General features: G+C 41.0%; 1 protein-coding gene across 1 annotated transcript; it reads right to left on the reverse strand.

Annotated features, from left to right (window-relative positions):
• Positions 1–5872: 5872 nt before the first annotated feature.
• On the reverse strand, positions 5873–14099 carry lhx1a (LIM homeobox 1a). The gene is made up of 5 exons (XM_037466244.2): positions 13210–14099; positions 11550–11773; positions 10659–10942; positions 8762–8927; positions 5873–7792 (listed from the first exon to the last, which is right to left on the reverse strand). Exons 1-5 carry the CDS (start codon positions 13377–13379, stop codon positions 7413–7415), a joined length of 1224 nt encoding a protein of 407 aa, XP_037322141.1. The 5' UTR covers positions 13380–14099; the 3' UTR covers positions 5873–7412.
• Positions 14100–14126: the final 27 nt, after the last annotated feature.

The raw sequence follows: 14126 nt of genomic DNA on the forward strand, positions 1-14126 counted from the left end.
CTCTCCCGTCCTCCAGAAGGGGGGGCGGGAGTAGGTTAGGCCAGAGGGCTCCCCGGCCTAAGTCGGGCGGTGGGTATTGGACAGCCCTGACCATCTACTTTATTTTCTTTTTCTCAGTCACATTCTTAAAGTGTTTTCAGACTGCATTAAATCACTTGAGGCCAAATCATTCAGCATCACCGCTGTGTTTTTCTTAATGACTGAAAAAGGAAAACTGGAGAGAAGGCTTAAGGATAACTTCTTTGGCTTTGCTGTGAACAACAAACTGAAGCAGCTGACTCCTCATCAGGCTGGGAAGTGTAGGGCTGATTTCCTTGCATTCTAAGAAAGAGCCAAGAAATATGTGAGTGAAAGATATGACTTCTCTGAGAACAGCTTTCATATTAAAGTGTCAAAGCTTAGCCTGACCAGTACTGCGTCTTTTGAAGAATACTCTGATGCTGTCCAGGCCTGCAATCTGAAAGACATTGATCTAGATGAGCTCTATGGGGAATATGGTGTGGTGGAAGCTGCACTGTGGAAGGTTGCCACAGCGAGGAGCGGTATCTGAAACTTTTTTCCAGAGCAGATGTCCCACTTGAGAATGTGAGGAAAGTCAGTGCCTACATCTTCTCTATCCCATGTAGAAATGCACATACAGAGCGTGTATTTTCAATGATGACCACAGCCTGGAGAAACGAGAGAAATCGTCTGGAAGTGGACAGTGTCAAGGCAGAGCTGCAGATTTGCATCAATTTGACAGACCAGTGCACAGAGATATACAAGAAATTCCTTGCGAACAAGAAACTCTTGGAACCAGCCAGGAAAGGGCTGATGTATCACAAATAGACTGTGCCAGTCCCAAGAGGCCAGACCTCCCTTCTACCATCAGATTCTCTATCAGCCTCTACCCAGCCTCCAACACGCCTCCTACCAGCCTCTGCCCTGCCTCAACCAGCCTCTACCCAGCCTGTGACCAGCTGCCTGAACTCAAGGTGAGAATGTCATACAACTCAGTCCTGTTCATGTTAATTAGCATAAAAAATATTATTAGACCTATGTAATCTGAATTAGAAGAGCATGTTGTCATGAGCTGTATCTTGTATATTTTTATTAGCTATGTGGTATGTGTATGCACCTCTATGTAATCTGGTGAAAAAACATAGTAAAATTTGAAACCGGATCATACCAAACAAATTTCTGCTTGCGTGTCCCCGTGCTAAGAGTCCTCCTTTTTGACGGGAAGGAAATGGCCACCCTATGTATTAATCATCTGCATAATATATAGAAACCTTTAAATATCTCTTTCAGACAAAGGGACTTTCCATTTAACATTGAAACAACCTCTTGACGAAAGGAAATACAGCAGCAAAGCCAATTCTAAATAGATGTTGCACTTAAGTTTGTATTTTATGTAACATCACGATGGAAAATTGCCAGTGCAATCATACAAAAACTACTCGTGGAGAAAACCCTTGCCCTGAGCTAAAACACAGCAGTTGGTCTCCAATATGTGAATGACAAATGAATATCACTCAGTGGGTCAGATGGTGTAGACACACTCAATGCTTTGTGCTAATCAGGCCAACCTACAGACCTCAAATACCATCAGCACATCCTCCAGGGGGAAATTAATACTTTCAACTATGCTAAATGACTACACTTTCCTCCCTGGCTGAACACATTGTTTGTTATATGGCCAATTTATTTATGTAAATTATACTGCAATAGGTTACATACCAATCATAAGTGAAACAATACTTTTTTTTACTAATCCTGAATCCTAAATTAAACTCTACTTTGAAGGTCACTTTGTCCAACTAGCTACAGAAGTAACTAGTCTTTATATCTAGAATGGATTTCTTAGTTAATATTCAGTATTGATGCCACACCCACTTATGTTTTCACTGCATGAATAGGATTGACATCAGCAGCCCAAAACACTAAGACCATCTGGTACAGAAACACATTGACTACAAAACATGGTACAAAGGTGGGTCAATTGTTGTGTTTCATTTCATATGTATCAGCTATGGTAGAGATTAGGCAATATTACAACTAAAGGACTTTGCACGCCTGTGGGAAACTGTCACAAATTTGAATAGCTGTTGCAATTAATAGTTTTGGTATAAGTATTTAGCATTTTTGTATTGTTTCTTTGTCGGTCCCTCGTTGTGTTAATTAATACCTGTTCAGTAGTACAGAGTTGTCAATTGGAATTCAAATCTGGCCTTTGGACTGTCATTGTATACTTCAAACGCTTAATTAGAGCTCCATTTCTGTAGCCATATTCTAATGTCCCCCCCATGCTATTTCAAATCTAAAACATAATAATTAGAACTGGCTCCAGAGCCTTAAATCAAATTTAAGTCAATATGTAGTTGAAGCCCAACTTCAAGCCATCTCTATAATGTAGCTAAAGCAGTGCATGATCCAAAGGAAATATTCCAGCACCTGTATCATTACACTATAAAAGTTCACACATAACTCAAATGTTTCTGATCTATATAAACCTACTTGGGATTGAACACCAAATCAAGAGCAGGAAGATGTTATGTCCTTGAATCTGGGGTAAAATATTAATGATATGTATATTAAACTATAGAAAAACAACATTGTTTTATTGGAATACTTGCTTACCAACCATTTAAACTGAAATTTGTTTCAATATTGCATTCTTTTGGCTACCACAGTACCTTGCTTGCAGTGAGATGCGAGGATCTAGGGACAGCAAATGTCATATGCTTTACATAGTTAAGCTCTATGAGGCCAATTTGTTTGGCTCTGCAACTAGGTAAAATTGATTCAAATTGAAATTCATTATTGGCAAGGGACATTTGGCTTTTTATGACCCCATCCATTCGCTGTAGTGGGCATGGTGTTGCATTACACAGAAAGGTGTTTCTGTTACCTAGCCATATAAATTGAGTTTAACAAAAGAATCGTAACACTGTTCAGTGGAACATGATATAAATCAATACAGTATCAAGGTTGAACATAATCCAGACCAAGAATGCACCCGTTTTAGCCATTACAATTGTATCCTTGAAGGGACCTTATAGTGGCTGGCATTACCAGCTTGGTTTAGCTGCAAACTGTCCTTCCATAATTTTACCATCTTAATGAGTCTAATGAAAAGAATCCTACCCAACCTAAACTGGGCCTGCAAAGTACATCCTACTTTAATGCAATGGAGCAACTACTACTTCAGGCCTGGGGCCAACAGCTGAGTTAAGTATTGCTTCGACAGCCCATGGTGCTTAGTTAATGCACCTCCATTTAGGGCGGTATCATTGAGCACAATCAGTTAATGGCCTCAGTCTTTTTTCATCATTTATAAATTTATCAAGCATTTATGGACTGAATGTGTCATTACTTTTAGGGCACTTTATGTGATGAGTTTATTCTCTGAATTTGGAAGAGGCCAACATGTTTTTACTTAAACATAAAAGAGGAATAGCATTCTCTGAGGCATGTGGAAACAGTGGGCAACAATCTGTATTTCTAAAATGGTAATAATAAGTCTTCCCAAACGCTACAAAACTTTCAAAGCATAACACCACATCATATTTCCCTTATTCATTTTTAAAACTTGCAGTTCATTTTGTGTAGATGGGAAAGGCCTAAAATTTGTACTAATCTGCAGATTAACTTGTATTAATCTGCATTTGAATTGTGTTTTCATTCTGTTTCTATACATTCATTTTGTCTTTACCCTGGATTTTCTTGAAATTATATTTGACTTTCTCCAGGTCACATTCTTCCTTGCCGGCTCAGTTAATCACATTCATATTTATTCTTAGTACACAAGCAGGTAGTTCTGTAGTACTGTGGACTGTGTAAATTAAGTAAAAGATTTGCACAATGAAATTAAATTAAATGAAAACCTAATAGTGTGAATAGAGTATGAAAGGAAATCATCCATATTTGTAGTCTTTATAAAAGAAACCTCTCGCTGAACATGATCTTAAAAAATGGTTCTATCGCTTAAACATCTGCTTCTATTTTTTACTCTTAGCAGAGGAGAAAGAAGTGTAAAGAAAATGGGTGGCAAAACAAACAGCTCATCAGCGAAGACCTGCTTATCAGGCAGCTACATGACTGTGTATCACCCACTCGCCGAGTATTGAGCTAGGAAAATGTGGCTCAGCGATCAACTAACCTGCTCCATTGATAAAAACCATTTTCTCAATCTTGCCAAGAGACTGGCTTCCCTCAACATGTGTTGTTTGTTTGAGGAGGTAGGAGGACTGGTGCCATGTGATTGTTTGCCTAGGTAAGGGTACAATTCCAGCTTAGCCGCTTGCATTTAAAACTGGCAGCCAAATGCTCCTCATATGGAGAGGCATGAAAAGAAAACTGCTCAGTTGGAATGCAAGTATCTCACTCTACGCCTACTGGGCATGATCTTCCTATTAGCTCAATGTTTTGGTCCCAGTTGTACTCTAAAGTACCCTTTTTGTTTATTTTGTACCTAAGCGCCTATCCCACTGTCACCCCGTTTCATTACACACATGCACATACAGTACTTGCAATCCTGGTGGGTGTTGGGCTATTTGAACGCCCTGACTCAAGGATTTAAAATCTCATTTAAAACCCATTCAATGCTCTTAAGGTTTGCTTTATTTCTCTAGTGTTGGACTACAAGGTCAGTTTGCACCAACAGCTGATGAGCGATCAATGGGAATTTGAATTTAAAGAGCTGTGGCCCCGGGGGCGGTCAGTCGCAGTGCATGGTGTTGTCACAGAGGGGGCTAAGGCCAGAGGCTCAACAGAGACCTATATCCTTCCACAGACCATCCACCCCTACCTTGCACCCCGCATCCGCAAGCTTGTTTAACTCTCAAGACCATGATTAATTCATGGTGGATTACAGTCTGGAGGCAGAGGAGAAAACTAAGATTGTATACATGATCCTAAGTGCACATGCAGGGTTTAGGAGATAAAGGTTCCCTCAGAATCATGCCACAATCCAATAGCCCATTTCATTGCCCTAAAAATGTGACTATTTTTTCATCCTTCTTGCAAAATATCACGCCCCAGTGTTCAGGCTTCTTGATTATTTTTACGGCTATGTTCACCTAAAATAAGTTCCGAAAAGTCTCTGCTAGCTGTCAGACTGCGCGGCGAGAATCGCAAGCTGCAGGGAATAATGTAGGAGCAGGCTAATAAAAGCATAACATGCAGGAGAGCTGCGGTCACAGCAATTTCATCATCGTCCTTCACAGTTGCACAGCAAACTGCTTATGATTAGTCGACGACCTTGAGTAACTGATCAGAAGACTCTGAGGCCACAGCCAAAGTGGTTGAAAAAAGAAGTTGCAATGGCATAAAATGTGAATGCGCTCCCCCTTGTGTCAGCTACAGCAAGCCAGTTCATCAACTGAAAAGTTTTTCTTTTTCTGTTCAACCCCTGGTACTGTTTTTCTACGAATCATTCTCGAATCCATCACAATCGGGTGCAAGGATAGAGAATAAGGTTTGTAGACATTTTAGGATTAGCATTGCACAATACATACTTTAAAGTATGGCTCGCTTGACTTGGCTTCTACGTACTCATCCAAGCCTAGTTTTTTTGTTATGTTTCTATTCATGACTTTCCACCAACTGCCCTTTCAATTTCACTCAACATTTTTGAATAGCATTAATCAGAATTGTTAAACCATGTCAACATGTCTTCAAAGCCAAATTATTTGACAGTCCCCGTGAATAAATATTTTGACACAAAGAGAATAAGTGTTCATTATGAAATAACTGACACTGTCCTTTTAAGTACCTCACAGGAAGCCTGTGGTTTACGGTTACACTGAAACCGTATGCACCATAATACACTGAACTGTAAGGATACACTTTAAGATAGCTGCTCCACAGAAAATATGTTAAAAAATACATGTATATTTCACTAGTTTTATTTAAAACACATTTTTTGTTGTATTTACACAGTGAATGGTCTAATATGCACTGGAGGTCACATAAGCTTAGGTTTATTGGAACAATATAAGACATCCATGGGGGCTTGATATTCAAAGAGATGTGGCAGCTACTAGCTGCATTTTTGACCATCAATTTTTTATAGTTTGGATTTTTATCCTTTGAGGACAGAAAAATAAAACCTGCCTAAGTATGTTATATTAACAATTTTATGAATGTTTCTTCAGCTGACTAATTAAGTCAAATACTCCTTTAACACTTCTAAGACATTTTGTCTCAAAACAATCTGCAGATGATAGTGCAAAGCACTAACAGTATTTGTGCTATTTTTTTATTTGGCAAATGTCTACTTTACTTATGTTTTTTATTGGGGGTTTTTAAAACCTTTTTTGTAAACAACATCTTGTACAAACTAGCACAGTGAACCACAACCCAAGCCATGTGTGTTTTTATCTCCATACAATATAAATGAAATCAATACAAAAGTTTGGTTGGTTGCTTAGAACATTTTTATATGCATCGAGAGGTTCTAAAACATGGTTTTCGAGACTTCTTGACTCCTGAATTAAATAGATTGCGTAAACAGTTGACTGCTCTATGTCCGATTTAGAACCCCGGTAAAAATCATTTTAGAAGGTAGACTTCATTTCATCATTTGAAGTTCACTTTGATTTTAAATAAAGGGTTTCAATCCGTAGAGGGTATTTACTGTTTGCCTTTTCAAGGCGGCCTTCTTAAGATTTTGTGGGAATTCCGAAACCACAAAAAAAAGGAGAAAACAAGTAGTCCAGACGAAGGGAAAATTGTCATTTTCTTCGGCCTTCAGACAGATGGTGTCAAAAAGGTTAAGTGTCAATATGGCAGAGCCTTGAGAGGCAAAGAGGTCTGAGGAGATTCTGAATAAATACAAAGGACAAGGCTAATGCCTCGAACACAGTCTGAACACCACTCAGCCTTCCTACAGTCCCAGGTCAGCACATGATCAACCCTCTGTCCCTTTATTCTCTCTGTAAAGCTATTGAAGTCTTTGACAGTAGCTAATGATATTTTCATGTTCAGGACACATTATCGGAGATTTCCAAAGGGTTTTTTACCCCACCGGTAAGTTTTAGGGGGTTTGGTCGCTATGCCGGGCTACTGACTGAGTCAAGAGGGGTGACAGAGTCCCCCAGGGACCAAAATGAAGAGGGGAGAAATGGGAGGCAGTCTCGCCAATTATTTATGTCACTTTCAGGGGGGGGGGGGTTCGAAGGAGGCAATTGAACACCCAAACATAATACTGAAGACAATGCTGTTTAGCATTGTGCCGGAAATGTTTTTCCCCACAAATGAGATCAAGAAATCAACTCAGAACCAAATAAATAAATATGAAAACACACAAAAAAAAGATTCAATGGCATCTCCCTAACCCTGTCAATATCCATTTCCCTTCTCGACCAATCCCCCCAACACATCCCACCATTAAAGAATCTCATATCGGTAGAGTCCTCTCTCTCTAAAAGCTACCAAACTGTCCCCTCGTTCATTTCCGAGGGCGGATGGGACAGATGGTTGTTGTATCCGCTGCCATTCAGTGACAGTGAGGTAAAGGGCGGACTAGGGCCAAACACCTCGGAAGAGATGCTGTGCATGGGTCCTGGGATTCCGGGTTCTGGGCTGGGGGAGTCCCCCGGATGGTGGGACATTATATCAGAGAAGCGCTGCACCTCACTGGAGGGGTGGTGGCCCGGCAGTGGGTGGTCCATACCTCCGAGGGGGGTGCCTGTGGGGCCCGAGGAGGGCACAAATGGGAGATCGACTGGGGTCTGGGCCTGTGACGACGGAGGCCCCTGAGGGAAGAAGTCATAGTTCCCTCCTGGACCGTAGTACTCGCTTTGATAATCTGTAGATCGAAGTACATTTTTTATGAGTCAACATTAGTTATAAGAACAATGGGTGTGCTGAAATTATTCCAGACATTGAGTTATTCATTGAATACACATAGCTTGATTTACATAGACTGCATAGGAGACCCTTGCCGTACTATATTAGTCTCAGAGCACGTTACACTTAAATCAAAACTACAGTTGGGTGGGGAGAACAAGTGGCCACAAAATTAATTAAAACAAGGGCTATTTCATCAGCAATTTTTCATACTGAGACAGATTTCCTTTCCACTTCAGCAGATTATTATTAGACTTTGAGCTTCAGCAGAATGGATAAAGGCCCAAGCACAAAGGAAATTCTCTGAAAAAGATTGGATATTTCAAAGCAGTTGGATAACCAGTGTGGCATAAAATCACTGAGACATAAAATAACTATGTAAACTTAAATCACTATGCAATGATTTCTACGAGCGGATAAAAAAATTCCTAAATGAGTTTGTTTAAGAAAGTGAAATGCTCACTGCCGACTGTATACGTGTGCTGTCATGTTAAGCAAGAGCAGAAAAGCCCCTTGCTTAGTGATTGGCTATTGTTTTTAGGATTTCAAGATTTTATTTTGTAAACCAAATAAAAGTATTTTTTGGAAGAGCTCAGAAAGCTGAACCTTTACAGGCCTAACACCTATCCCGTGGTGTATTTCCTTTAGGTGGCAGCGGCTCAATGCGATCTGACTATTTACAGATAAGATGTGGAATGGTTTTATTACATCAGCATATGACAAATTAATATGAAATAAATTACAGAGAAAATAAGGGAAAGCACACAGTTTGACCAATTGTTTAAATTCAAATATTCAAAAATCAAAGACAGAAAATTCCCAACAAATATAATTCACACAATATGAAAGAAGTTGTATGAAAAAAATACACTTTCCAGGAGGACAAAAAAAACGTTTCTCACATGACAAAATTTGAGCCTATGCTTACCCCCATAGTAGGAGAAGGGCCCGTTGGGTATCAGCTCTCCGGGCTCCAGCCGGTCCACCAGCGTCCTCATCCGCCGTGGGCTCCGGAAAAACGCGTGCCTTCGAGCACCAAGCGCGCTGAGCTGCTTCATGCGCCTCTCTTTGGAACGTCGGTTCTGGAACCAGACCTGAACACAACCACACATAAAACTCATGTCACTCAGTAAACATTCAAGAGGCGGCCGACGCCATTTTGATTGCACGTCAATATTGTTGTCTGGGAGATGGGAGGAGAGTGAGAAATGGAGATGATGGCGAGCGGCTTTGGTGTGCATTTGTGGCGGCAGAAATGTATGAATAAATATGTTTTTAAAAGAGCACACCTAGTGGATTTTTTTAGAATCTGAAAGTGAACCTCACTGTGTAAATAATCTGCCATGCAAGGCAAAGTGTAATTAGGTGTCATGTTTACATTGGCAGCCACTCCGAGTTGGCTTCTTACTAGAGTAAATAACCGGGCTGTGTGTGTTCTTCTGCGGAGGGCGTGATGAGCCGGTGCGTTAAATCCGCACGGTTCCGCGGCGAAGAGACCAGCGCCAAATTATCGTTATAGGAGCGGGAGTTACAGCTAACCTCCCTAATGATCTTTTAACCCTCCATTTACTCCGACCGAAGGCAGCAGCGCGGGCTTAAAATCTCCAATTAATACTTAATAGGAGGGTTCTTACCAATATATTACCGGGCTCTTGGAAGTTATCATTTCCTAATCTATTGGCCGGCTTCGTTTAATTACAATCTTCCCCTTCCCCCTCATCCTCATATTAGGTACTCTTACTTCACCACTTTTACCGGTGGTCTAGCCCGCCGCCGTATCCACATTATGAGTAGAAGAAAATACAGTTTGAAAAGTACAAGATCTTCTTTCCAATTGTTTATACTTTTCCCGGGAGTGGTTCTTTTATTATTCCTCATGAATGTATAATTCCTAATAGACCTCTAACACGACGCCACACTAAATAGTGTCTTTCACATTTTTTGAGGGAAGATATGAATTAAGACAATACAATAGTCACCCACAGTTAATCGCTCTAAAAAATAATGAATGCATGAAAATAAATCAAATGAAAATCAATAAACAATATTAATGTTTTGACATTTGTCTGTATGTTTAAATTGGCCCCGACTGTAATTCAGAGTTCCAAGGAGACAATCTGAAGACCCTTGAAACAGATTTCTGTCTTTCCTCTTGGCTGAAAATGGTCACAGCATGGCTAAACGTGGTCGCAAAACGTGATGACAGCACTGTGCCAGGACTGCCAACGCTCCCAGCAGCCCGGCGCCAGTTGGCGACTTTGCCCCGTAGCCTGCGCCAAGAACCAAAAATACCCCTATAAATTACCCGTTTCCAAAACATCACTCTTGCGTCAGCCAATCTCTGGCCTAATGAATTAAATGCGACCACACAGTTTGAAGGCAAGATGCCTCCTTTAAATACGTGGGAAGGATATGGGAGGTTGGGGGGTGGAGTCTCTCTTGATCAGTTGAGGCCTGCAGAGATCACGGCTGTTTGGTGGTTAGGCACCATATTTTTTCATAAAATAACATAAGAGATATAAACTGTTACATCACACCTTTCTATGGATGCGTAACAACCTATAGATCTCACCTAAATGTCATTTCCATAATATTTCAGACAGAATCAGAACATCCCCGTTTTGATCATTTTCTATTAAACCGTGCAGAACTGACTGAGGATAGTCAGAGCCATAATTACAATACTGGCTGTGTTTCTGGACCCGCGGAGAAACACACCAGCGTTCTAAATATGAACAACATCTTTGTTTGGTGGTTTCTAAATGAAGATAGATTAAAGTAAGAGAGATAATCTAACCAGGGTTATCAGAACCAGGTTCCTTTACCTGAATGACCCTCATGTTAAGGCCTGTCTCCTGGGCCAGCTGCTCCCTGATGTGTCTGGTGGGTTTGGGGGTAGCAGCAAACGCTGCCTTCAGCGTCTCCAGCTGTTTGGCCTTGATGGTGGTCCGAGGGCCACGCCGCTTCCCTCCGAGGTTCTGGTCGTCGTTCTCGTTATTAACCGTTTCTTTGTCGGACAGGGCGGCTATCTCCGTGTCCTTCAGGACCACATCGTCCTGTAGTTGGTCTTGAGAGTCCGGTGATAAACTGGGGTCGCTGCACGCTGTTACTACAGAAACGACATGTGGGAATTAGAATAACCACAGGCATTTTTTCGTACGACCTTCGTAACCTAAACTACTGCATCACATTTGCGCCACTATAGACGTATATGTCGGTGATGCGAACTAATACCAATATTAATACGAATCGAACGAGTTTCGTGTTTTAAAACGCTGTTTTTCCATTCGACCAAAATTTATAATAATCCATACATAATGTAAACCAGAAAGATCGTTTCATTACTTAAATATCAGCTAATGTGTGTTTCCTCTGTTAAAGATACTTTAGTAATCATGAAAACATGCAAAATAAAAATACCTAAATTAAATATTATGGAAGACATATTGGAAATGCTCAAGTATGTTGCTTAAAAAATGAAATGCTTGAACAAAAAATACATATATATATATATATATTTCAGAACTGTATGAGAATGCGACTCTACTGTGAGTGGTGTCGACTTGTATTCTATGAATGCCGTGTAAGTCCTAGTCATGAAATTGATGAAGCCACTGCGGAACTGAACACATCACATCCATCACAAGTTATCCAACCGTGCATTGCGCTCACACACGCACACATACACAGACACGCAAACTACAACACACGCGTACCTGAGAGGAGGTTGGTGTCTTTTACACTGGCATTGTTTTGGTAATCGTCTTTGCAGACAAATTTGTTCTCGTCTATAACGTAGAGCTCCTCGCCGGTGGAGAGCTGCTTATTGCACATCATGCAGGTGAAGCAGTTGAGGTGAAACACTTTGCTGCGCGCCCTGCGGACTAGGTCGTTTGGAGAGATGCCCTGTGAACAGCCGCCACACTTCGTGCCGAACCGCCTGCAGGATGAAGAAGAAAATTGTTATTTGGTTATCAAAGACGCGTTATACACAAATAATGAATAATAACTTCATTACGCAGTCAGGTTTGGTGGCCAGGTGGAAAGGATAGACGTAAGAAACTATAGATTCACATAGACTTCACTCAAGCTTCTAACAAGTAATAACTTCTCTGAACATCTTTCCAATGTGGAAAGTGTACATTATTTTTGCTTAATGAAAAATAGAATCTATAAAACTTACTTTTATGGTATTATATTATACCAGACTGAAACCTAAAAAACGACTTTATGACTTTTGCTATTTTTAGAGTTATGACTGAATAGATAATAATTATAATAATAATAATACAATATTTTCTGATTTTGTATTGTATGTAAATGTAATATGCATACACCCTCACAAGTTCAAAATAGTGTCATGTGCTTTCCTCCCGACACACACCACATCAAAAGTGTCCAGTTCTACCATCTTTAATAACTTTTAAGACCATACTTATTGATAGCCCATAGAGTAAGTATTGGTAGGGGATGACACACAGTTAATATAGAGGTCTAATTAATAGTTCGACACAGCAGTTTGCTTTGAAAAAATAAATGGTAACCCTGCCATCGACTTCGCGGTTCAACCATGTGTATTGAGTGATGTGCACTGCTTGTTTACTACACGTCTGTGATTGCATTGTCTGCGGACTTGATCTTTTGAACTAGTTTATTATTCAAATCCACTTATCACGTCCTCCTCAGTCGGATTGAGCAAACACACCGGGCAGCGGCTTCCCTAGCCCGGGTTTGATCCTATGCGCTTCCCGATTGCCTGTATGTTGTTAAAAACACACTCCAAGTGTGATTTCCTCGATATCCTAACAACACCCTCTCCCACCCCCACCCCTCATTTCCCCGCTGAGAGCAAGAGTACACGCATTTAACGTTACTGACCGTCTTTTGTTGTTGTTTAGCATACGAATCCAAATTAACAAGCTTTTAATTACGCGCTCCTAATCAAATCTTATCGCCTCCAAGTCCTGACTCCCCTCGAGGCACGGACAGGTCGGATTATTCATTTATTTAGAGATAACTAACTGAAGCAGAACATGAACAATATCTCTGCAAAAACATGAGGCAGTTTTTGTTTCGGACAATTACTGTGATGTAGTTAAAGGTATAGTAGTGCTATATAACCAGTTTACAAGATATAAATTATATAGAAGAAACAATCCACGCATACAATTTTAAATGATCTTCAGCTAAATATAATGTTTGGCCTAAAAGTATAAATGTTGCCCATTAATTTTATCCTACTCCATGTTTCTTCTGCTACTTAAAATACTTGTAATTTCATTCTGCTTCTTCAGTCCAGCTCCTGACATATTTTCAGAAAATTTCAGAAAGATAAACACAGTTGAAGAGTTGTTCTTTTTCCATTTCCGATCTTACCTAAAGAAATCATTTTTGCAGTACAGTCTCCCCTCTCGAGAAAAACATTTCTCCGTCAAATTACATTTGCACTCGCAGCACTGCACGCACTTGACGTGCCAGGCTCTATCCAGCACATTGAGCAGAAAGCGGTCCAGTATAGGCCTCTCGCAGCCGGCGCAGTGGACCATGGTTCGGTTGGGCTACAACCCCACAAATAAAGCGCGCACACACAAAAAAAAATCAATAGCACGGGCCAAGCATTGACCGAACATCCGCTGTTTCCCTTCTTGAATTGCCTGAAGCTCCCGGGTCACTGTCCGCCGAGAAGCCTGTCGATCAGGTGTCACCACAGAGTTTTTCCCTGCATTCGTAAAAAAGCTCAGCGTACAAACGAACACACGTCCTTTCTCCCAGGTGAAAAGAAAAAAAAGGGCTGGGGGGAAGCAGTCCTGTACTGGATCCGGGTTTTAAAAAAAAATTAACCACAAAGTAGATTTTAACACAGGCAGCGGTAGTTGGGTTAGGCGAGAAGACCGGAGCCAGTGTGGTTGCCCCGGCGCTCTAGGAAGTAACGCATCGGTTGTGGGAGCGTCGTGTGCCACTCAGTGCTGGAAGAGGCGTCTAACAAAATGCATTTAAGGCAGAGCTGTCACACAACAAGACACGCACGCCAATAGATAATTTAGTGTACTTGGACATGACAGCGTATCCACTGTCCTGAAGCCGGCGAGAAACCAAATCACACACCCAAAGGATTTTTAAAAAAAGAGTGTTTTCCCTCTCGCTCAATCCGATGATCCCAGTCGTTCAATTTATGGCGGTGGGGGATGCTGTGATGTGCCGGCGGCTCTGATAGTAGTCTGTGTGTAGGCTGGAATGCCCTCAGTCTCCAGTATCGTATGCTTGCTGATGTGATGGGTCTCCAATACAGTGTC

This window comes from Pungitius pungitius, chromosome 3 (genome assembly GCF_949316345.1).
Source record: "Pungitius pungitius chromosome 3, fPunPun2.1, whole genome shotgun sequence".
In the NCBI taxonomy this organism is placed as follows: domain Eukaryota; kingdom Metazoa; phylum Chordata; class Actinopteri; order Perciformes; family Gasterosteidae; genus Pungitius; species Pungitius pungitius.